The 22,319-nt window shown below is 62.2% G+C and overlaps 1 protein-coding gene and 1 long non-coding RNA gene across 16 annotated transcripts in view; one reads left to right on the top strand and one right to left on the bottom strand.

Moving 5' to 3' along the window:
- Positions 1 to 22,319, top strand: part of DPP9 (dipeptidyl peptidase 9) — a 41,316-nt gene that overhangs the window by 8,369 nt on the left and 10,628 nt on the right. For 12 of the 15 annotated variants that reach the window (XR_007148351.1, XM_047841369.1, XM_047841387.1 and 9 more), the window contains 11 exons: positions 4,812 to 4,924; positions 5,973 to 6,146; positions 6,229 to 6,397; positions 7,129 to 7,242; positions 10,507 to 10,635; positions 11,713 to 11,774; positions 13,167 to 13,267; positions 14,982 to 15,159; positions 15,384 to 15,546; positions 18,554 to 18,633; positions 21,623 to 21,775. Coding sequence is in view for 12 of the 15 variants with exons in the window: in XM_047841369.1 (XP_047697325.1) it covers positions 4,812 to 4,924; positions 5,973 to 6,146; positions 6,229 to 6,397; positions 7,129 to 7,242; positions 10,507 to 10,635; positions 11,713 to 11,774; positions 13,167 to 13,267; positions 14,982 to 15,159; positions 15,384 to 15,546; positions 18,554 to 18,633; positions 21,623 to 21,775 (1,436 nt within the window). In the remaining 3 variants the exon portion in view is untranslated. Of the gene's footprint in view, positions 1 to 4,811; positions 4,925 to 5,972; positions 6,147 to 6,228; positions 6,398 to 7,128; positions 7,243 to 10,506; positions 10,636 to 11,712; positions 11,775 to 13,166; positions 13,923 to 14,981; positions 15,160 to 15,383; positions 15,547 to 18,553; positions 18,634 to 21,622; positions 21,776 to 22,319 lie in introns of those variants that run through there. The other 3 variants (XR_007148353.1, XR_007148354.1, XM_047841450.1) reach the window with 2 other exon arrangements.
- Positions 1,684 to 5,187, bottom strand: LOC125155792 (uncharacterized). The gene is made up of 3 exons (XR_007148355.1): positions 5,053 to 5,187; positions 4,506 to 4,663; positions 1,684 to 2,664 (listed from the first exon to the last, which is right to left on the bottom strand). It is a non-coding gene; the product is annotated as an uncharacterized LOC125155792 (long non-coding RNA).

The following is a 22,319-nucleotide window of genomic DNA, read 5'->3' as shown; positions in this document are numbered from 1 at the left end:
CCCTGCCCCGTTGGGTTGCAGCCGTGCCGTGGCTGGGCCTTGGATGTGGCTCTGAGCCGCCGCGATCGTCTCCAGAACCAGGGCGGCTGGGCCTGCCCCTGCGTCGTTTCCCAGCCCCCCGGGCCGGGCCGGGCCAGGCCAGTGAGCGGCTCCTGGCCGTCGGAGTCACAAGTAACTCCCGTGGGTGCGCGCCGTGGGCCCACGTGTGGGAAGGCTCTTTGAGTGCGCCCGGGGATAAACGACACAAGCGGCTTGTCACACGATCGCGGTCCTCGCCCCAGACGCCTGGATGAGCACGTTACCTGCTCGTCGCTTCCTTCTGCGCCACGTGCCTTGGGGGCAGCGCTGTCTGCATCCCCGGCGGCCGTTCGTGGGTTTGTGTTCCCTGCCGGCCCCGGGAGGGCCTGTGGGGGAACCGGTGGGGCCTCACGCAGGCCTGGCTCCTGGCAGGTGGGCAGCGAGTTTCTACTGAGCAAACGGACGTTGCCTAGCTTTGCCCGAAGGTCTCGCGGGGCCCCTGCGGCAAGAGGGCTGGGCGTGTCCCTGTGGAAGCAGCAACGGCCCACGATTGGTGACCCGGGGCAGGTGTTCAGCCTCGGCCTTCGACTCGACATTCAGGGCCCGACCGTCCTCTAAGGACCCACGGCCCCTCCGGGATGATGCTGGCCCCGGCCGGGCCCTCGGTCAGCGTTGGCGTGAGGGGTGGCACGCACCGGTCAGCGAGGGGCGTCCTCTGCCTGCGGCTGACCCCCGCCGAGGGCCACGGCAGCAACTGGACGCCGGGTGGCTCTGCCCTCCGCAGACTTGGTGCAGCACCCCTTCGTAGAGACAGACGTGCGTGGAAAGCACGTTGGTGGTTTGGTGAGCGCGGGGTTGGAAGAGGAGGGATCGGGAACGGAGCTCAGCAAGCGACCGCCGTCTGTTTTGGAGATCTGGTTCTGCTGGGCCTCAGCCGCCCCCGTTCGTCTCTGTCCCCTCCGCGGCCGCTCCCGAGCGTAGTTGCAGCAGAAGCCGTGTGCCCCCTGCGGCCGCTGAAGATCTGCACCGCGTGGCCCTTTACAGAGAAGGGATGCCAGCTCGGGCCTGGGAGAGACGAGGATTGGGCGTGCTTCGGGCGACGGTCATTCAGGGGGCGTGGCTCTCGGGGTCAGAGGTGGCCGGGACACGTGGACTGTGGCGGCCGCTGCTTCTCTCTTCCCCGTGGTGCCGCGGCCCCCAGCGCGGTTTTCCTCGCCGACTCAAGGTCAGGCTGCCGTCCTGGGCCGGATACGTGTAAGAGTTTCGTGGGGCTCCCGCTGTCGCAAATCACCGCTGACTCGGTGGCTTAAAACAAACAGAAACGTATTCTGTCGCGGTTCTGGAGACCAGAAGTCCGAAATCCGTTTCTCCGGGCCAAAGTCAAGGTGTCTGCAGGCCTCACTACGCTTCCTGCAGAGGCTGTGGGGGAGGACCCGTTCCTTGCCTCTTCCGAGTTCAGGTCTGGCCACCGGGGCACGGGGCCTCCTCCTCTGCCTTGTGTCTGAAGTCTGCCTCGGTCTCCCTTAAGAGGGCACGTGATTCCATTCGGGGCCCACCCGGGTAATCCAGGCTTCTCCCCAACTCCAGACCCTTAACCGAATCCCCTCTGCAGGCTCCCTCTTGCCACAGAAGGTGACGAACTCACAGGGTCTGGGGATCAGGACCTGAGCATTTGGGGGCCACTGTTCAGCCAACCGCAGAGCTGCCGAAAGGGATGGAAACCCCCTGAGCTGGTTTGAACCACCAAGGGCACCTCACAGGAAGGACTCGGGTGTGCCGGGGAGCCCCCACCCCGGGCCTCAGGCCGTGGCCCTGGGAACCAGGAGCTGCGAGGGGCCCAGGCGTCTGCCCCGCACACGCTCTACTCCACACATCTGCCCCCACCGGACACCTGCCTTCCACCGCCACGCGCCCAGGGTGACCCATCTCAGGTTCCAGCCACCCGCACAAATGGACGAGCTCTCGGAATTTCTGGGAGCGGGAACTGGGTCGGTTCGACGTAGGTCAGGTGTCTTGTCTGCGGCCCGTGCATGTGTCTGGGGCTGGGGTGAGTGGGTCCCTGCAGTCCGTAGGACGCCTGCCACCACGGCGGGTAGGGGACAGACGGCCCTAGACAAGGACTGTGGACTTGGCGGAGACCCCAGAACCTTCCCCGGACATCTCCGAGCCATCCTGCTCTTTTAGGGTGACGTAGCTCACCTTTGAGGTCATCCGTCTGCATCACTCAGTACCTTCGGGGTGCCCCGAAGCTCACTTCGTGTCCAGGTTCTTGGGGCACGCCCCCCTGGAGCCCCCGAGTACTTTCATGATAGGTCATTGTGCTGGTCTGGCCCCAAGAACGCTGCAGCCAGCCGTGTTTGCGGATGGAACAGAAGGGGCCTCCGAGGGCCATGCCGGCGTGCTTCCCCTGGGAGCCCCTCCCCCCCCCCCCCCGAGTGCGCGCCGGCCTCACCGTCACCGGGGCCTCAGGGAGGGCTCTGTCGGATGCACACGACGGATGAGTTCCAGCGCGAAGGAAATCAGCAGAGGAGGGAATGTGCCGGCTTCCGTGGCCGACGATGGTGGCGGTCAGGTTCCAGGGCTCGGACCGCAGCTTCTCCGGCTCCGCGTGGGTTGGTCGGCTTGTCCCCCGCAGGTGGGCGTCTCCTGTAGGACAGAGGACGACGCAGGGCCCGTGACCACTCTGGGAGTCCCTCAGCAGGGGGAGGGGGCCTCTTGTGTCCTCGTGACCTAGAGGAGAGCCCGGGCCCAGTGCGGGTCACATGCCCATCACTCTGGCTCCTGAGGCCACAGTGCCCGAAGATGGTGCTTGTGCACATCTGGGCCACCTGCCACCCCGGTGGATTTTGGGGGCTGGGGTGCTTTCCCCAGAGGTGGGGTGGAGCTGGCAAGGGGGGAGGCAGGGGAGGGGCAGGGGCAGCAGAAATCAGACCCCGGGCTTACACGCCCAGCGTGTGACATCACCAGCACAGGTGCCAGGGCGCCGCAGGGAATGTGCTGCTCTGTGCCATTTGGTGCCGTCACTTATTAATGCGCTGGGCGGAGGAGGTGGCTCCGATGTCCTTGGCAAGGCCGTTCTGTTGACTTCCTGTTGGGAGGCCTCTGGCTCTCCCGCTGAGCCCCGAGGACAGGGGGTCCGGAGCTCGGGCTGCCGGCTGCTTCCTCCCAGCCCTCCACGCGGCTCCCGCACGGCTCTTAACGGGGTGTGATCCACAGAGCCTAAAACTCGCCCTTCTAAAGGTGGGCGCCTCTGGCTCTTAGTGCACTCACAGCGTTGTGCAACCCCACCGTCTAATTCCAGAACGTTTCCGTCACCCCAGAAAGAAACTCTGGAGCCATTAGCTCTCGCTCCCCTCCCGCCCCCGGCTCCTGGCCACCATGAGTCCGCTTCCTGTCCCTCTGGGGTTGCCTGTCCTGGACGTTGCACAGAAATGGGGTCATGCACCGTGAGATTCTTGTCCCCACCTGTCTGTCCCCACCTGTCACATGAACTTGAGAAGGAAGGATGCCCCGGGGGGGGGGGGGGGGCGGCGTCACGCCTGTGCCTCGAGCTGGGGATGAGAGGCAGACGGCACAGTGTCCAGGGGCCTTGGCCGTGAAACCGTGGGTGTGGCCCACGCGCACGTCTACATCACCTTTGCGTTTTTCTCAGCGTGAGCTTCCTAAGGTTGCCCTTGAAACCTTTCCTCTTGAGATACGTTCTTCTGTTGCTAACTGAACTTCCTGTGCCACGTTCATCGGAAGTGGAAAGCCCTCGTGGATTGCCACGTGAACCAGCTGTCCGTAAAGAGAGTCGTGACGAGAACAGACATCATCTGTCAGGCTCTGGCCCCAGAGGCGCCGAGCGCGGGGCCTCCCTGTCCCCCGCTCGTAGAGGCGAGAGCGCGTACGAGGAGGTCCCCGAAGAGGCTGCCACCGCCACGTGGAGTCTGCCCCCTGGAGAGCACGGGACCGAGAGGGGCCTGGCATTGTTAGCCCGTTAACAACAGCCCCGCCGTCATGCGTTGACTTGAAGACGCTGCGGGTTGGAAGAGAGGCTGTTGCTTCATTTGCCACTAAGAACACGACCGCCCCTTTGACAGTAAGACACAGCCGAGAGGCAAGAACACGAGAAACAGCGACTTCACTAGCGAAGTAGCCCACGTCCCTCCGAGCGACCCATCGGGGGCACCGCGCGACGCGCCTCCTGCGTCCGGCTTGTTTCGTCCACCCGGAGTCCTCACCAGGCGGCTACTGTCCTCTTGCAGACAGGCTCAGATTAGATCAGTGGGGGCATCTGGGGGCGTCTGTGGCTGTCACCACCCAGGCGCTCCTGGTGTCGAGCGGGTGGGGGCCGGCGGGGCCCAGCGGAGCCGAGGGGAGGGGTGCTGGTGGGGTGCACGTTTCCCAGCTCCCTTCCTACGTTTGCTCTTTCTCTGACCCTGGATTGATCCTTGGCCTCCGCAGAAGACTTTGACGGGAACAGACACCCGAGCCCTGAGCCTCACCTGTTGAGGGCTGGGTTTCCCTGACCCCTTTTGTTCTCTTGCGTGTTAGTCCTTCGGTAACTTAGCACAAGGCGTCTGTCCAAATCTCTCAGGTGTGGAAGATCCCATTACTGTTGCTAATGGGCTTGAACCCGGGGCCGGAGCATCTGTGGGGAGGGCTGCGCAGGGGCAGGCGGGGGGAGGGAGAGGTTGGAGAGGAGCCAGCCGCGGGGAGCCAGCGTCACCCCTGAGGCCAGCCCTTGCCCCAGGCCCTCTCCTCGCCCTGGGCAAGGTCACCCATTCTGGTTTTTCTCTCTTCTCCCCAAGGGATGCCTTATGGCAGCCGCGAGAACTCCCTCCTCTACTCAGAGATCCCCAGGAAGGTCCGGAAGGAGGCTCTGTTGCTCCTGTCCTGGAAGCAGATGCTGGATCACTTCCAGGTGAGCCCGTGCTGCCCTGGCCCCCCCGTCCACCCGCCCCACCCCCGCCCAGGGCGAGGGAGACAGGTGCAGGCCCCCCCTTCCCGCTGTGCTCCAGCCCCAGCGCGGGCTCTGATGAGCGCTCTTACCAGAAGTGTCTTTTCCACGCCTCACAAAGACTTGGAACCAACCTGGTTCCTGCAGGGGAGGCTTGGCTGGTACTTAACCTCATCCAAAGTCGGCTCACCTAGGGAGAAGAGGGCCGGCGAGGGACGGGGGTGCCTTTTGCCGTGGTTTATGTTGATTTCTTTGTGGTCGTGGCAGCAGGAGGTGGTGGGTGGAGGCACACCGTGCATTTCTCCACACCCGTGTGACCGCCCTCACTTCCGCCCCAGGCCCACCAGGCGGGGGGGGGCGGGGGGCGGGGGGGGGGGCGGTCGTTGCACTCCGGGTTCTGCTTTTCAAAAACACGTTTCTTGCCGGGAACGTTGCCTCGTCGCGTTCAGAGTTCTCCTCGGGGCAGCCGCGCGCCCAGACCCCTCCGGGTTGGGTGTTTGGGTGGCCAGGTGGTCCTGAATTTGCCCCGCTCCCCCCGTGCAGAAAGCAGAAGTGTGTGGTGGAGGGAGGGTTCACCCAAAGCTCTGGTTGGATGGGATGGTGCTCAGGGCAGGAGGGAGGGCGTCTGCGGCATTGGCGTTGGGGAGCAGGGGAGAGTACCTTGGGTAGCCGCCCGTGCCGGCGGCTAGGGGAGAGCCCCGTCTGCCTCAGAGAGGATCTCTGGGCAGATGTGGGCCCAGGCGAGCCCAGAGACGGGCCCAGAGGGGAGGAAGCCTCGGGTGAGCCCGGAGCCTGTCAACCAGCCCTGTTGCCGAGCCCGCCTGGGCACCTCACGGCCCCCCGGGCTCGGGCCGCTCTGGCCCCCTGGTTGGGGAGCTCCGCTGGACAGCTCTGCTCAGCAGAAAGTTCTCTCTGGTGTGGAGCCACGGCAGGTGCGCCGAGCCCTCCCAGGAGTGCCCGGGTGCCGGGCTCCTGGCTGCTGACGCGGGCCCATCTGTGTGTGTCCCCCCAGGCCACTCCCCACCACGGAGTCTACTCTCGGGAGGAAGAGCTCCTTCGGGAACGGAAGCGCCTGGGGGTCTTTGGCATCACCTCCTACGACTTCCACAGCGAGAGCGGCCTCTTCCTCTTCCAGGCCAGCAACAGCCTCTTCCACTGTCGGGACGGGGGCAAGAACGGGTTCATGGTGAGCCCTGGTCACTGGCTGGGGGCAGGGCGGGTGGCCGGGCAACCTCCCGTCCCCCTGAGCCAGACCTCTGCGTCCCCAGGTGTCCCCCATGAAGCCCCTGGAAATCAAGACCCAGTGCACCGGGCCCCGCATGGACCCCAAGATCTGCCCTGCCGACCCCGCCTTCTTCTCCTTCATCAACAACAATGACCTGTGGGTGGCCAACATTGAGACAGGCGAGGAGCGGCGGCTGACCTTCTGCCATAGAGGTGAGGCCACGCAGGGGGCCGGCTCCTGTCCCGGGTGGGTGCTCGTGTGGACGGCCGCTCTGGCCCCCAGCGCAGCCCCCAGAAAGGCCCCCGTTCCCACTCCCGTTACCCCGACCACCGGGCGCCTTCTCGGACCCCGCTGTCCCGCTTCCCCCGCCTGTGTGTCCTGCGTGGCTCTGCCCCGGCCTCACGGGGAGTCCAGCTGCCTGGCCCATAGTTTTCTTTGTGTGAGTCGGCCGGGGTGGCCTCTCCCCCCACCAGGTGCTTGTTCTGCCTCCGCTCACGTGAACCCCCCCCCCCCCCCCCCCCCGTTCCCGTCATGTCTCCTCCGGGTCGGGCTCGGGTCTCACGTGCTCCCTGAGTTCTCCCTCACCCCCCTGCTCCCCAGAAGTGACCTCCTTCTCCTGCATGTTGTGTGGAGCTCTGCACCAGTCAGGGGCTCCGGTCACACGGCCCTTCCTGCCCGCAGCCCCAGCGCTCTCTCCCTAAACCTGAAGCTTAGCCCAGGCAGCACGGACGCTGGCCGCGTCCGGAAACACCGTTAGCTGTGGTGGCTGGTTAAGGACGCTCCTGGCATTGAGCGGGCAGGGGCCAGGGCTGCGGGTCAACCCCTCAGCACTCCGGACGCCCTCAGCCGTAGGATGTTTCAGCCTCGAATGTGCGCGGTGCTTGGGGGCGGAGGCCGGCTGTGCACTGCGTTCCTCACCGCATGCGGCTCTCTCCCTGTCCAGGCTCACCCAGTGTCCTCGATGACCCCAGGTCTGCGGGCGTGGCCACCTTCGTCATCCAGGAAGAATTCGACCGCTTCACCGGCTACTGGTGGTGCCCTGCCGCCTCCGGGGAGGGTAGGCGCCCTCGCGTTTGCCAAAGCGCTTCCCGCGTGTTCCTTCTGGTAGTGGAGCCACGGTCTGCCTGCTTTTCTGCTCCCGGCTCTTTTCGCTTAAAACAAACCGCAGAGCCTTTTGTGTCGGTAGTCGTGTCCCAAGCCGCTCAGGCCGCTCTGACAGGACCCCGCAGGCCCGGGGGGCTGGGGAACAACAGACATCTTTTCCTCCGGGTTCTGGAGGCGAGCCGTCCAAGGCCGGGGCGCCAGCGGATACGGCGTCTGTTGAGAACCTGCCTCCTGGCTCACGACCACTGTCCTCTCCCCGCGTGCTCACAGGGCAGGAGGGCAGGGCGCTCGCTGGGCCTCTGTCGTGAGGACACGCTCGTCTCATTCCCGGGGCTCCCGCCCTCCTGACTTAATCCCCCTCCTGGAGGCCCCACCTCCCCCCACCAGCGCCTTCGGGTAGGATTTGACATTTGAATTTGGGGGTACGAACTTTCTGTCCGTTGCAGTCAGGATACAGAGGACTCTGATGACTAACTGTCCCTGGGGTGACGATGGGCCACGGCGTGTTTAACTGGTTCCACGCCTACCGACACTTCGGCTGTTTCCGGTGTTTGGTTTGGGTCTCGCCTTTTGTTATAAACGGTGCTATGGCAAACATTTTTAAAAAAATTTTTTTAATGTTTGCTATTTTTGAGATAGAGACAGAGAGCAAGCAGGGAAGGGGCAGAGACACAGGGAGACACAGACTCTGAAGCAGACTCCAGGTTCTGAGCTGTCAGCACAGAGCCTGACACGGGGCTCGAACCCACGAACCGTGAGATCATGACCTGAGCCGAAGTCGGACGCTTAACCGACTGAGCCACCCAGGCGCCCCTGAACATTTTTATATACATCTTCTGATCTTCTGGGAGTTTCTCAGTGGTTCTTAGCCAGGGACGATTCTGCTCCCAGGAGACCCCAGGTGACATCTGGGGACATCTGTGGTTGTCACGACTGGGTGGCTACTGGTACCAAGCAGGCAGGAGCCATGGGTGCTGCTCTGCGCCCTACAGTGGCCAGGATGGCTCTCTCCCACAAGGAGTGATCCAGCCCCAAATGTCAGCAGGCCCGAGGATCCTGAATCCTGCCACAGAGAAAATTCCAGCTATAAGAGAGCTGAGCGGAGGCTACACACGGCTTCGATCTTGATGGATTTTCTCTTTATGGAAGAAGCCAGATCAGTGGGTCCTTTTGTATCTCTGTGTCTTTGTCCCCGTAGTGCGGGGGTATGTTGTCCCCTCCAGTGTTCGGTCAAGCAAGATCCACCTTCTCTGGGTGGGGGACTTGTTTCTGGAACGTGCCGGTAGCATCAGACCCTCTTGTGCTGCTAATTGATTTCTCCGTGGCCTTCGTACCCCTGTGAGCTTCAGCGGTGCTCACGTCCCGGCCCCGGGCTCTGGCCGTCTGCCGTCAGAGCCCCGTCTCCTGTTCGCTCTAGTTCAACTCACCTTGTCCTTAAATTAACTTGAAAGAAGACCTTATGGTCCTGCCATCAACGGAAGCAAGACACTAAATCCTGTGATACAAAGAAGCCGGCACGATGTGTTTAAGTCGGCTCCCAGGAACAGGAGGGGTCGCCCCATCAGAGGGGCACCTGAGGCCGCCTGCTGCTGCCCGAGACTCAGGCCGGGTCGCAGGTTACAGAGGACAGTGCCGTGACCTCTCCTTCCACCTGGGCCGGGCTCCTCGGCGCGCTGCCGTGCGGCGTGTAGCCCCGGGCCCGTGCCTCTGGAGCTAGGGTCCGGGGTCAGCTCTTTCAGCCTGTGGCTGGTCTGCAGGCCTGAGCGTCCTGGTCGGTAAGATGGGGTCCTTGGCCACGAACTGGATCTCTCCCCCTCGGCACTCTGGACTTCGGGGCTGGCTCATCCTCTGTGCTGGGGGCCATCCTGAGCACTGTGAGGTGTTGAACAGCATCCCTGACCTCTACTTGAGGTGTTCCTCGGGCTCTGACCAGCTCAGGTGACCGACCCCTGGGCACACAGAACGGCCCTTGGTTGGGGTCCGCTGGTCTAGATGATCTCAGAGGTCCTTTCTCTGGCGTGCTGGTACCGGCTCAGAATCCCCGCCCCGCCCCCCCCCCCCCCCCCCCCCCCCGACGCCACAGCCGTCAGCCATCTGGGGTAGCCCCCTCCCAGACCCCACACCCGGGGTCACCTCCTGTGCTGTCTCGCATGAAGGGATGGGGCTTTTCCTCGGCCACGGCAACCCGGGAGTATTCTTCCTGGCTGTCGGAGTCTGGGTCCCAGGAGTCCTTTGTGCGGGGCAGGTGGACGCAGAAGTCCGAGGCAGGGGTTCGGGCTGCGGTGCGGCCAGTCCCACACCGCATGGCCTCAGGCCAGCGGCTCACCCCTCCTGTGCCCCCTCCCCCCCTGCAGCCCGGGTGGGGCTGGGCCGCTGGTTCTGGAGGCACCCCTGCTCCATCTGGGGCGAGTCTCTGGTGGGGCTATAGGACGCTGCAGATGGGGACCCTTTTCGGCAGCCTCAGGAGGAAGCAACAGCCGTGGGCTCCCTCCCCGTGAGGTCAGCACTGCCCGTGTCGCGTTCCTTTCCAAGCGGCCACCGCTCGGGGATTCACGCACTTGTCACGATTCTTATCCCAAGCCTTCTTGAGCTGAGCCCCGCGTGTTACTCCGCTGGGGCTGCCAGAAGCAAGCCCCCCCGACACGGCGGCTCAACAATAAGCATTTACCGTCCTGGTCCTGGAGGTGGGAGGTCGGCCGTCAGGTGTCCCTGGGGCTGCCTCCTCCTGGGGCCGCTCTCCTCGGTGTGCGGACGGCCGTCTTCTCCCCGTGTCCTCACGTGGTCGTCCCTCTGCGTGTCTGTGCCCTCATGTCTTGTTATGAGGACACCAATCAGATTGGATCGGGCCACTCTGACGATCTCCTCTCAAACTCATCATCTAACACCCTGTCCCCAAATAACAGCCCCATTTTGAGGTGCTGGGGGCTCCCAACACGGGATTTCAGTTCAGCCCCGTAATACCACATAGGGCCACCTCTCATGCCATTTCGTGCTAGGAACGGCTCGGTTCTTCCCATCGCGCAGGTGAGAACACTGAGGCCCTGGCGTGAGATGTAACGGTTACAGTAAACAGCGGGGCCAGGCTTCTAGCCTGGGGGCTCAGGCTCTTATCCGGGCCCTGCCGTGGTAGAGCTGGGGGTCCCCTTTATGTGCGGCAGAAGGTGGGGTGACAGCAGGCACGTGTGGCACCCCCAGCAGCTCCCCCTGCCCCTTCCAGGTCCGGAAGGCTGTAAGACGCTGCGGATCCTGTATGAGGAAGTTGACGAGTCTGAGGTGGAAATTATTCATGTGCCCTCTCCCGCACTAGAAGAAAGGAAGACGGACTCCTACCGATACCCCAGGACAGGTGAGGGCACTGGGGAGTGGCCCGGGCTGCCCAGCAGGGCAGGCGTGCACCAACCAGGACCCAGAGAGGCAGGCCGGGCTCGACAACGGCAGCGGGGCCGGTGCCACTATCGGTGACCTCGGGGCCCGGGGAGACGGTGCGAGGGGGGGGCCTGGGGGTGCGGCCCCATCCAAGGGCACGGCAGATACTTGGCACCTCGTGAGAATGCAGGCTCGAGTTTGCCCTGTTTCTCGAGGAGGCCAGAAATCCAGATGGCTCCAAGAAACGGCCTGCCTCTTAAATGCTCCTCGAATTATTTAAAAATGCTTGGCGAGCTAACTGAAAATACGTTGCAGGCCGGGTTCGGCCTGTTTTTGGTCCCCTGGGAAGCATGTGGGAAGCGCCTACTATGTGCTCCACCTGACAGGGCCTTCCAGGGATACTTCCAATCCCTGGTGCAAGTGGGAAGGGTCGGCCCTCCTGCCCCGCTGCACGGGTGGGAAGCTGAGGCTCAGAGGGGCTGCCCGTCCCGGGGCGAGCACCGTGCAGGCCACGGTGGGGACTGATTGTAGGTGGGGCTGGAGCCTGACCCGCACCTGTCTGTGGCGAGTGCCATTTGGCCATCCCAGCCAGTAAGCCACGTGCCTCCCGACAGCTCGGGGCCCTGCTGAGGCACGGGGGACACGTGTCACCTGTCCGCATCGTTGACGGTCTTATTGTGGACGTGTCCTGTCTTTGCGACCAACTCTCAGGCTCTCCAAAGGCAGGGAGGCATGTTCTTTACATTTTGTCCCCCCACGACCCGCCTTCCCACCCAGCACGGGGTCTGGCCTGTGTTCTTAAATGGTAAAGACGGTTGTCACAGAACAAGGTCCAGGGCCAGAGTCAGAAAGGCCTGCCCGAGGGACTTTGTGCCCGGACCAGAGCGTTGACGTGCCCACGGAAAGACCTTTGGATACCTGGTCCTTTCCTGCCCCTCCCTCCCACGCTGGCTTTGTCACCTTCCTAGGGTATCACCCCACAACCTCCACCCCAGACACCTGCTCTCAGCCCTCACGGGCGACACCTGCTGGACTCACCTCCCTTTCATTTCTGCAGGCAGCAAGAATCCCAAGATCGCCCTGAAGCTGGCCGAGTTTCAGACCGATAGTCAGGGCAAGGTGAGCGTGGCCAGGGTGCCCGGGGTGGGGGCTGGGTGAGGAGGGGCGGGGCCGGGGTAGGTGGTGGAGATGGGGGGACAGTTGGGCGACATCAGCAGGCCGCTTGCCCCCTTTCCAGGGGCACGTGAACCCGAAAAGGCACTGCCTCCGTAGCGCCCCGTCACCCTGCCTCGGTCTCGAAAATGAGTTGTGGCCCGGCCTCATCTGCCTCTGGGTGGTCCTGGGGTGTGAGGAGGCGATGCTGAGGAGCGGTCCTTGAGCAGAAGGTCCCACAAGAGCTTCCAGAACAGTCTCCAGAGCAGAAAGCTCCGTTGGGTAGTCGTCCAGGGGACTAGAGCTCCGCCCCGGCCACTCCCCGTCCCTGGCATTTGGGCAGGTCCTCACCTATAACTTCGCCGGGATGGTCAGTGCTCCAGACGCTTCTCTCTGTCACCCCGGGTCAGTATTGACAACAAGTGTCCTTATCACCCCGGGAGCACTTGCTCAGGACCCCGCGGCCGGGAGGGCAGGAGAGGCTATAACCGAGAAGGGCCGAGGGGATGCCAGGTCAGACGGAAACCACCCCTCCCCCCAGGTCAGAGGTCAGAGCACTCAGACAGGCTGAGGAAGCTCTGGGACGTTTGTGCCGGGATGACTTTTTGTGTGAGTTTCCCAAAAGGCGGAAGATAAAATGTGCTTATTTTCACAATCAGGGGTTAGGTTTTGGTTTCGGAATGATCAGACCCTGACCAAAACCTCCTTTCTACACTCCGTACCAGAACGTTCTGGCAGATCTTACACAGACCTGACGTTAGGTGGCTTCACTGAGCCCCTGCCAGCAGCGTGGTTCTCGGTCCATCCTCCGGAACCGCTGAGCGCCGGCCCCGTTAGCCTCCGGGAAGCCGCGGCAGCTGGACGTTGTGTCGCCCAAGGCTGCCTGGCTCTGTGGTGACAGCCCAGGCCAGAGCCCTCGCTTTCCAGCCAACAGGCCGTCCTGACAGAGCCCCACATGCCGGGGGCTCAGACCACAGAAGCATGTTGCCTCCTGGCTCTGGAGCCTAAACGTCTGATAGCAAGGTGTGGGCAGTCCGGCTCCTTCTGCGGCCGTGAGGGGGTCTGTTCCCGGCCCCGCTCCTCGCCTTGTCCTGCCTTTTGTCACAAGGTGACCTCTGCCTGGCAGCTGAGTCCTCACATCCCCCTTACGAAAGGGGGCTACCCTATTCCAGCACCACCTTAACTAATGACACTGTAGCCGCCCTACTTCAAATAAGGCCCTTTCTGAGGCACCGGGAGTCAGGACCCCAAGATAGGGATTTGGGGGACACAGTATCCCCCCCCCCCCAGCAGCGGCCATCTCCTCCCAGGCAACATGTGGTCGGGCCCAAGTGTGACCTGAGTCTGCTCTCCCTTTAGATCGTGGCGACCCAAGAGAAGGAGCTGGCACAACCCTTCAGCACCCTCTTCCCCAGGGTGGAGTACATCGCCAGGGCCGGGTGGACCCGGGACGGCAAATAGTGAGTGTTGCCTTGTCACTCACCTCGTGACCCTGCGGCCACATCAAGGGCAAGTCTCTGGAGCCAGGCCCCGGGCCACCGCACGCAGGCCAGGCAGCCCGATGTCAGTTTCCGTATGGCCCGCGAGCCAAGAGCGGCCTTCATGCTTTCTAAACAGTTAGAAGTCAGAAAATCCAAAGAAGAATACCTCATCACACACGAAAATGATATGAAATCCACATTTCAGCGTCCAGGAATAAAGTTTTATGGTCACGGGGCCACACTTGCTGGTGTACAGATCGTCCGTAGCTGCTTTCGCGCCACGTTGGCGGGGTTGACGGGCTGCTTTTAAAAGGAACCGTGTGGCGCACGAGGCTGGAATATTTACTTGCTGGCCCCTGTATCACAGAGGCAGCCTGGACCGAGGGGCCGGGCCTCTGGCGGGCGGCAGGCTCTGGCTGGAATCTCCTGTCCCTGTGGCATCGCTCTTTGGTTTTAGTCGTTCTCGCTCCGTGTTGAGATTCAGCTTCTCTACTTACGGTACCGGCATCTCCGTTTAAAACACATTGTCCGTTTACAGTCTGGGAAGGTGGAGGGGCACCTGGATGGCTCAGGAGGTTAAGCATCTGACTTCGGCTCAGGTCATGATCTCACAGTTCATGGGTTCAAGCCCCGCGTCAGGCTCTGTGCTGACAGCTCGGAGCCTGGAGCCTGCTTGGGATTCTGTGTCTCCCTGTCTCTGCTCCTCCTCCCCTGCTTGTCTCTGTCTCTCTCTCTCTCTCTCTCTCTCTCTCTCTCTCTCTGTTAAAAATAAACATTAAAAAAGTTTTTTTAAATATAAATAAAATAAAATAAAAATAAAAAAACCAAAAACATAAGGCGCCTAGGTGGCTTAGTCCGTTGAGCACCCGACTTCGGCTCAGGTCATGATCTCGCGGCTTGTGGGTTCAAGCCCTGCGTCGCGCTCTGTGCCACAGCACAGAACCTGGAGCCTGGAGCCTGCTTCGGATTCTGTGTCTCCTCTCTCTGCCCCTCCCCAACTTGTGCTCTGTCTCTCTCAAAAATAAATCAACGTTTAAAAAAAAAGGTACAGAGAACTTTTTCCCCCCCAGTTTTGAGAAGTTTTATTTCAAAACAGTTGTTTGAGGACAGAACATAATGATAGAGTAGCTCCCAAACGTGATTTTTAAGTGATACCTACACCAACGCGGGGCTCGAATTCACGACCCCTCCACCGACTGAGCCAGCCAGTTGTCCCCACCTCCAACGGGATTTTGTCTTTTTTAAGTTGACGTTTGCCTGCCTCTATACCAAGTCCTTAAGGACTCAGGTTGTTTGACAGGATGAACAATTTATTAACACACACACACACAAAAGTACAATGTCCATTCAGAGCAAAACAGGAAATAAAGGATAGTGAACGTGGGCTGAGGATTTGGCAGAAATTGCAGACATCTTCGAAACGCTGCTCTGAGTCCTAATGACACGCGATGTTTCCAGAATGGTTGCGTTAGAGTTCTGTCGCCCCCCCCCCCCCGCCCCCCATCTTCTCCGGAGGGCCTGAGCTATAACGAGAAGCCTTTGTGTGCTACCGGGTTACTCGGTCGAGTGTAGGCAAGGCCGCCAGAGGAAGGGTGGTTGTGACGCCACGCGTTCGGGGAGGGAGGCGTCTGTCACCCGGCTTCCCCCGCTGGGCCCTGAGGCCTCCGGCCGCTCTCTCTTGTCGCCCTCTCAGTGCCTGGGCTATGTTCCTGGACCGGCCCCAGCAGCGGCTCCAGCTTGTCCTCCTCCCCCCGGCCCTGTTCATCCCCGCCACCGAGGATGAGCAGGAACGGGTGGCCTTGGCCAGAGCGGTGCCCAGGAACGTCCAGCCGCACGTGGTGTACGAGGAGGTCACCGACGTGTGGATCAACGTAAGCGTGGGGAGACGCCGGGTGCTGCGCCCCGCCCGGGCCCCCAGATCCCCGGCTGGGCGGGGCGGGGGGCGGGGGCGGGGCGGGGGGCGGGGGCGGGGCAGCGGGCCGAGTTCGCCTTCCACGGACGGACGGACGCACGGACGCACGGACGCCTGGCCACGCGGCGGCGGCGGCGGCGGCGGCCCGCCTTCTGACGCACGTTCCGCCTTCTGCCCCGGCAGGTTCATGACATCTTCTACCCGTTCCCCCAGTCCGAGGGAGACGGCGAGCTCTGCTTCCTCCGTGCCAACGAGTGCAAGACCGGCTTCTGCCACTTGTACAAGGTCACCGCCATCTTAAAGCCCGGCGGCTACGACTGGAGTGAGCCCTTCAGCCCCGGGGAAGGTGAGCAAAGCCCGACTGACCCGCCCCGTGAGCGTGAGCGGTCCGCGAAGGGGCGGGGGTGGGAGGAGTCAGAAAGCCAGCCTCTGTGGAACATCTTTCGAGGCCTGGCAGGGGCGGCCTGGCAGGGGCGGCCGTCTGTTCATCCGGTCGGTAGCGTGTATTCAGCGCCGACCACGTGCCAGGCCCTTCTCACACCAGGGGCGGGCACACCACGGCCACAGATCCAATCCGGCCCACTGCCCGTTTTTGCAAATAAAGTTTTATTGGCACACGGTCGCGCTTACTCATTTGCAGGCTGTCTGTGGCTGATCTCATGCCGCGATGACAGAGTTGAGTAGGGTGGCGGCAGTGTGACATATGTCTTGCATCGCTGAAAACGTGCTGTTTGGCCCCTTATGGGAAAAGCAGCCGACCCCTGCTCTAGGTGCCAGGGGTATGAATCTAAAGAGAGAAAGGAAAGTCCCTGCTCTTGTGGAACTCTCTAGTGGAGGAGGGTGGGCAGTCATCCAAAAACAAGTGAAGACCTTACCTCGGGGTGAGTGTGGGAGCACGTGCAGCGGGACAGGAGGTTAGAGAGTGAGGGGCCTTCTTTCTAGCAGGGGGGTCAGAGGGACGTCTCTGCCGCGCAGAGACCCGGAACAGGTGGCCGAGGCAGCCACACAGATCATTCCAGGTGGAGGGCACAGCCTGTGCAGAGGTCCTGGGGCAGCAGCTGCCTGGCCTGGTGGACACACAGCAAGGAGGCCCGTGTGGCTGGAGAAGAGTGAGCTGGGGGAGGGAGGGAGGAGAAGAGGGAGGAGAGGGACCAGGGCACGGTGCACCGGGCCTTGGGGGCCTCAGGGAGGACTTGGGCTTTTACCACTGACCTCACATCAGTTTAAGCGGTTCCTGGGGTTGCTGTGTGGAGTGCAGCCAGGATGGGTCAGGGCAGCAGGCTGGGCCGACCCAGGCGGATGCGATCCTGGATGCACTCTGACCTCTGAGTCAGCAGTCTGCCGGTGGATTGGATGTAGGGTCTGAGAGAGAAAGCGGAAGGTTTTTGGAGTGTCAGCGTGAGACAGACAGAGTGTGGGAGGGACAGATTTAGGAGAGAAACGTCCAGTTGGGGTTTGGATGTGTTCACGTCAGTGCCCGGGACTGGACATGCTGTGTGGGCAGGTCTGCATGCCTGGAGTCCCAGGGAGCAGAAGGATACCCGCAGCGGGTATGCGGGGGTCCTCACGCAGATGGCATCTCGGCCTCGGGACGGGGTGGGGAGGCAGCGTGGGCTGAGAGCCAGCCAGAGCCCCTCCGGCACCCCACCCCCGGCCACTGCGGACGCTGGGCCGGGTGGTCCTCAGCGGGGACGTCGTAGGCTCTGTTGGGGGCTGAGCGGCATCCCTGACCCCCCCCCCACCCACTCAGTGCCAGGAGCCCCCCTCGTGACGGCCCCAGACGTCCCCGACATCGCCCAGTGTTCCCCAGTGTAGAGTCAGCTCCCGCACAGGGAATGGAGGCCTGAGAGCGTGTGGTGTCCGGGGAGCCACGCCCGAGCGTCAGGAACAGGCGAAGCCTCGAACTGATGGGCCTCGAGTAAGACGGCAACAGAGGAGTGACTGCTGTCTCGGGGACCTGTCACTGCTGTCACTCGGGGTGCAACACAGCACGGGCTGGCTAGGCCATCCCGAAGGCGGGCTTCCTGTGGCTCACTGCTCATGAGCTTTCCCGCCGTGTGTCCCTCTGACTTGGCCGCCACCACCTGATGTGAGCTCGGGAGCCTTCGCTTGGAACAGCCTCATTCCTGCCTGTGGTGGTCGCTGGGTGGAGCTCGTGGCAGGTGCCCCTCAGGGACCTCCTGCCTTTGCAGTGGGCACGCCAGCTCTCCCTCCCACCCCGTGCGGCCCGCCTGGTCCCCAGCTCGCGCTTACCATCGCGTGGCTCGTGCCTGCTAGGCGGCCGTTGGGTAGCCGAGAAGGCGAGACCTCGGTCACCTTGGACCAGAAGGCATGAGTTCTTGAAAGTTGCCATCGGGGCGCCTGGGGAAGAGGAGGGAAGGTCAGGAGCCTGGGGCGCCAGCCAGAAGTGGGATGCCGGCTGGGGCAGTGTGTCCAGGCCGCACGAGGGGCCCTTCGCGGCAGAGGGTCCCGCGAGAGAGGGCCGAGCAGGTGTGGTGGGCGGCCCCTCCACTGAGAAGTGTGGCCTTGAACCCGGAAGGCTGAGAGGATGTGGCAGCCGGGAGGGCGGCACATGGCCAGGCGTCAGCGGGTGCGCCGGGTCCTTCCCCAAGGGGCGGGGCTCCAGCGGCGGCCACGAGAGGTTCCACTACCCGCCCTGCACCCGCTCCCTGCAGGCCCGACGCCGGACGGGCTCCGGTAAGGCTCTGAAGGAGCGAAAAGTCAGCCGTGCCCAGCCTCCGCGAGCGGGGACCGCGGGAGGAGCGTCCCTCCCTCCCAGATCCAGCTGTGACCAATCTCTGGGCCCAGATCTCTGCAGCAGGAGTCGCTGTCTGCCGGGCCTCTGTCAGGCGGGCCCGGCATGAAACCGCCGTCACTCGTAAACCGTCTTAATAAATTTGTAACGCGTGCCCACTAGCATCCGTAGTTATTTACCTGATGGAAATTCAAAAGTGAGATCTACCAAAACAACAAAAACTCCAAAGGTCTGTCATAGGATCTCAGCTGAGCCTTTGCTCAGCCCAAGTGTTCTAATCAAGACCTCGTTCTCCAAAACCTAACACATTCTGAGAGGTCACCGGACGAGAGTCCAGAAGTCGCTGGTTTGGCCCGTGCCGGGTTCTAAAATCGGTGCTTCCGGTAAAAACGCAGAGGTCTGGTTTCCCCCGGGAGGTGCCAGCACCCTGCACTGGCCCCGCACCTTACCGTGTCCCAGGCTTGGCTGGCTCGGCCTCGCCTCCCTCCTCCCTCCTGGCCCCGGCCGCCTGGGCTCCGGTGGAGTTTGGCCTCAGTGCCTTTGCGTCCCCTTCACGGCTTCCTGGGCCCCTTTCACCTCTTCCTCTCCTTACTTGCAGATGAATTTAAGTGCCCCATCAAGGAGGAGATCGCGCTGACTAGCGGCGAGTGGGAGGTTTTGGCAAGGCACGGCTCCAAGGTACCAGAATCTCTTTGCAACCCTCCCCGCCCGTCCTGCACGCACGCTTGTATACACACACGTGCACAGACACACGCGTGCGCACGCTTCAGCTGCCCTGCCGACCCCGTGTGCCTGTGGCTTCTCTCTTCCCTCCTGGCTGCGTCCTCCTCCTGCTCTGCTCCGCCCCGCCTGGCTCCGTCCACGGCCCCGTCCACGGCTCCCGCGGGCCCAGGGCCGCGGGGCTCCGCTTCCGGCCAGCCGGAGACAGCCCCGGTCCGGGAATCGGGGGCTGCTCTGTGCACCTGTTGCATCCCGTTAGCCTTCCCCTGCTCCATGAGGCCACCTCTCCCTGGGAGAGCAGCTTATGGGACACTTGTCCTGCAGCTTCTGGCCATCATAAGGACGTGGCAGGACTTGCCTCTGACCAAATCTTCACCTGGGTCCAGTTCTACAAAATTCCAAATATTATGGAGAAACCTCTTTTTTTTTTAGTGTTTGTTTTAGTGTTTTATCTTATTTTTGGGGGTGAGAGAGAGAGAGAGAGCGTGCGTGAGCACACAGAGGTGGGGGAGGGGCAGAGAGACAGGGAGACGCAGAATCCGAAGCAGGCTCCAGGCCCCGAGCCGTCAGCACAGAGCCCGACGCGGGGCTTGAACTCATGAACCGTGAAATCGTGACCTGAGTCAAAGTCGGACGCTTAACGGACTGGGCCACCTAGGTGCCCCAGCTTTTACGTTTTATTTATTTTTAAGTTTTTTATAAGTTTATTTAGTTTGAGAGTGAGAGAGAGCAAGCAAGAGCGGGTTAGGGGCAGGGAGAGAGAGGGAGAGAATCCAAGGCCGGCTCCATGCCATCAGCGCAGAGCCCGACGCGGGGCTCGAACCCACGAACCGCGAGATCATGACCCGAGCCGAAGTCGGATGCTCAACCGACCGAGCCACCCGGGCCTTTCAGTGGAGAGAGCTCTTAATCAGACTTCCCGTGTCCCTTCTTCACACCAGCATAAGTGCCTCCTGGACCAAAAGCAGACGTGAGAGATGTTAGCACACGTGCGTGCCTCACAGGGCTGTCCGTGCAGCCGCAGTGGTTAGTAAGCACTTGAGTGAGCAAGCGAGGAGTGACGTGGATAGGTCCAGGTCCCTTAGACACGGGCGTTGATGAGAGCATGACCTCCCCCGCCCGCGGACCCCTCCACTGACTTGGAAGGACGCCCCTGTGGATTGTTGAAAGGAAGCCAGTGGGGACGCCACGTGGTACGTGCGGTCCTGATTCTGTCAGATTTCACACCCCGCTCTGACTTGCGAGGCGAGGTCGGAGGGTCGGGTGCCAGGAGGTCGGGTGCCTCGTTGGCTCTGCTACGGTCAATGCACGCGAAGAGGTGCCTCCTGCCTCTCGGCAGCCGGGAGCGAACACTCAGTTCGTCGTCTGTGAAATGGGACCATCAGAGAGCTCTGGTCTGTTCGCGTTTACAGCAGAGTCTCTGCCCCCAGCGGGGCGTCCCGAGCGCCGTGGGGCATCAGCAGCCTCCCCAGCCCCAGCCGCCCCAGGTGTGACAACCACAGAGGTCCCCGGACATCGCCGGATGTCCCCCGAGGGGACTTGAGCCGGAAGCCCCCGGCGCAGCGTCTGGCGGACCCACCAGCCAGGATTCTCCCTTTCCTCTGCCGCTGGGGGCGTTATGGTGTTTGCTCGCCTGGGTTTTTACCCAGAAATTTAAAAAAAAGCAAAAAAAAAAAAAAAAAAAGCCACGGCAACACTTGATGTTGAAGTATGGTTGACGACACAGCAGCGTTTAAGACTTACAAAGGGAAGGGAGGGCCTCTCGCGTCCCTTCCGGAGGGTCTGTGCCGCCCGTGCTGTTTGGGGACCTGGGAGGGTCCCGAGCGCCCCCTTTGTGTGCCTCGTCTCACGTGGTCCTTGTGACAAAACCAGCGAATGACTGCAGGTGCCTGGGGGTTTTCCGACGACGCCCTGTGTTTCTAGAAAACGTGCATTTGTTTTGAAAGGATGCACCAATGGATACGTCGTGTTTGTTGTGCGGACTGAACCGTTCCGAGTGACCCTGCGTTTGCGAATCCCCTCACTTGCCTCACCCCAGACTCCCCGTAACCTCTTCCCCTCGGAGGTGACCGACCACGGTGGAAACCCCGGCAGATCTTTTCTGTTTGCACACGGCTCCACAGGACATCGTTTTAGGGGCTACGCAGGGTGTTTTTTGTTGTTTTTTGTTTGTTTTAGAAAATACGGTTTTACGTGGCCACGGAGCATTGTGCCATAATTTTGAAAGCGATCTGTACTCGGGGATGTTCGAGTCGTTGTCTTTTTTTTAGTATTAAGAACACAGCAAAGCCCTCTGGAACAGTTCCGGGAACATACTTGCTGCATCAGAGGACACACTTTTTTAAGGGTTTTGCCTCCGTGTTACCAGGTCGCGGGGTTGTTTCCTGCTTTCCCCGGAGGCCTCACCATGTCAACGTCACACTGGAGTCTGATGGGCGTTCACCCAGGAAGCAGGCGGGGGGGGGGGGGGGGGGGGTGCCACTTCTTCACCCTGAGCACCTGGGTCCAAAGGGCGGGCTGACCCCTTGGGGGACCAGGCTTGGGGACTGGGGGGCCCTCAGGCAAGGCCAGCCCCTCCCTCAGCCCCTGTCCCAGGCCCTGTGCCCTCTGCTTCTGCGTCTCTGTCTGGGGTTGGCATTCCGACTTCAAGTCCTCCCAGAGGACACCTGGCGAGCTTGGCGAGGTCGCTGTCCGCTCCTGCCCCACCAGGTCCGAGAGGCGCTTCTCTCCTAGAAAGCTCTTCTCCAGCTGGTGGGCTAAAGAAACTGGGGAGAGGGCGAGTCTCCCATCCCCAGAACTCTGGGCCCTCCCTGTGGGGGCAGGGAGAAGAGCGTGGGTCTCTCCGCCGGGCATCGGCCCCCTCCCCCAGCCACTGCGGGAGCAAAGGCCTGGGAAGTTCAGGGTCCGGCCTGGGGCTGCTTCACGAGGAGCCCCTGTGTCCCCACAGATCTGGGTCAACGAGGAGACGAAGCTGGTGTACTTCCAAGGTACGAAGGACACGCCCCTGGAGCACCACCTGTACGTGGTCAGCTATGAGTCGGCGGGCGAGATCGTGCGCCTCACCACACCCGGCTTCTCCCACAGCTGCTCCATGAGCCAGGTGGGCACTCCCCCGACGTGCCTGATGGCACCATTCTTGCCCGCCCCCCCCCCCCCCGCCTTAACCTGTGGGAACGTTCTAGAAAGTCAGCCAGGTGGGCACTCCCCCGACATGCTAGATGGCAGCATTACTGCCCCACCCCCTTAGCCTGTGGGAACGTTCTAGAAAGTCAGGCCGTGAACGTGCACAGGGCTACTTCCAGTCCAGGGCAAGCGTTTGGTAGTTTGCCGGCTGTAGAGCCAGCGACGTGAGCACGCTCTGGCATCGGAAGCATCTGGGTGTGACCCTGGGTCCATCAGTTACCACGGGGGGGGGGGGGGGGGGGGAGGGGGGAGGGTGTGCCCTTGGCCAGAGGACCAATTCCTCTTGGCCTCAGTTTGCTTACCTGTGAAATGGGGATGCCGGTAATAGCACCCCTCTCGCGGGGGCAGAGGAGTTTGAAGCTTAAACAAGTGAGCACCCAGGGCAAAGACAGCAAATAGGTTGGTGGGTGACGGGGGGCGGGGAAGGACGCTGGTGTCGTGCGGTGCTCAGCGCCCCGTCC

The sequence above is a fragment of the Prionailurus viverrinus genome, chromosome A2, assembly GCF_022837055.1.
Source record: "Prionailurus viverrinus isolate Anna chromosome A2, UM_Priviv_1.0, whole genome shotgun sequence".
Classification (NCBI taxonomy): Eukaryota; Metazoa; Chordata; class Mammalia; order Carnivora; family Felidae; genus Prionailurus; species Prionailurus viverrinus.
The sequence above is the reverse complement of the archived record's forward strand: the minus strand, read 5'-3'. Positions and strand labels throughout refer to the sequence as shown.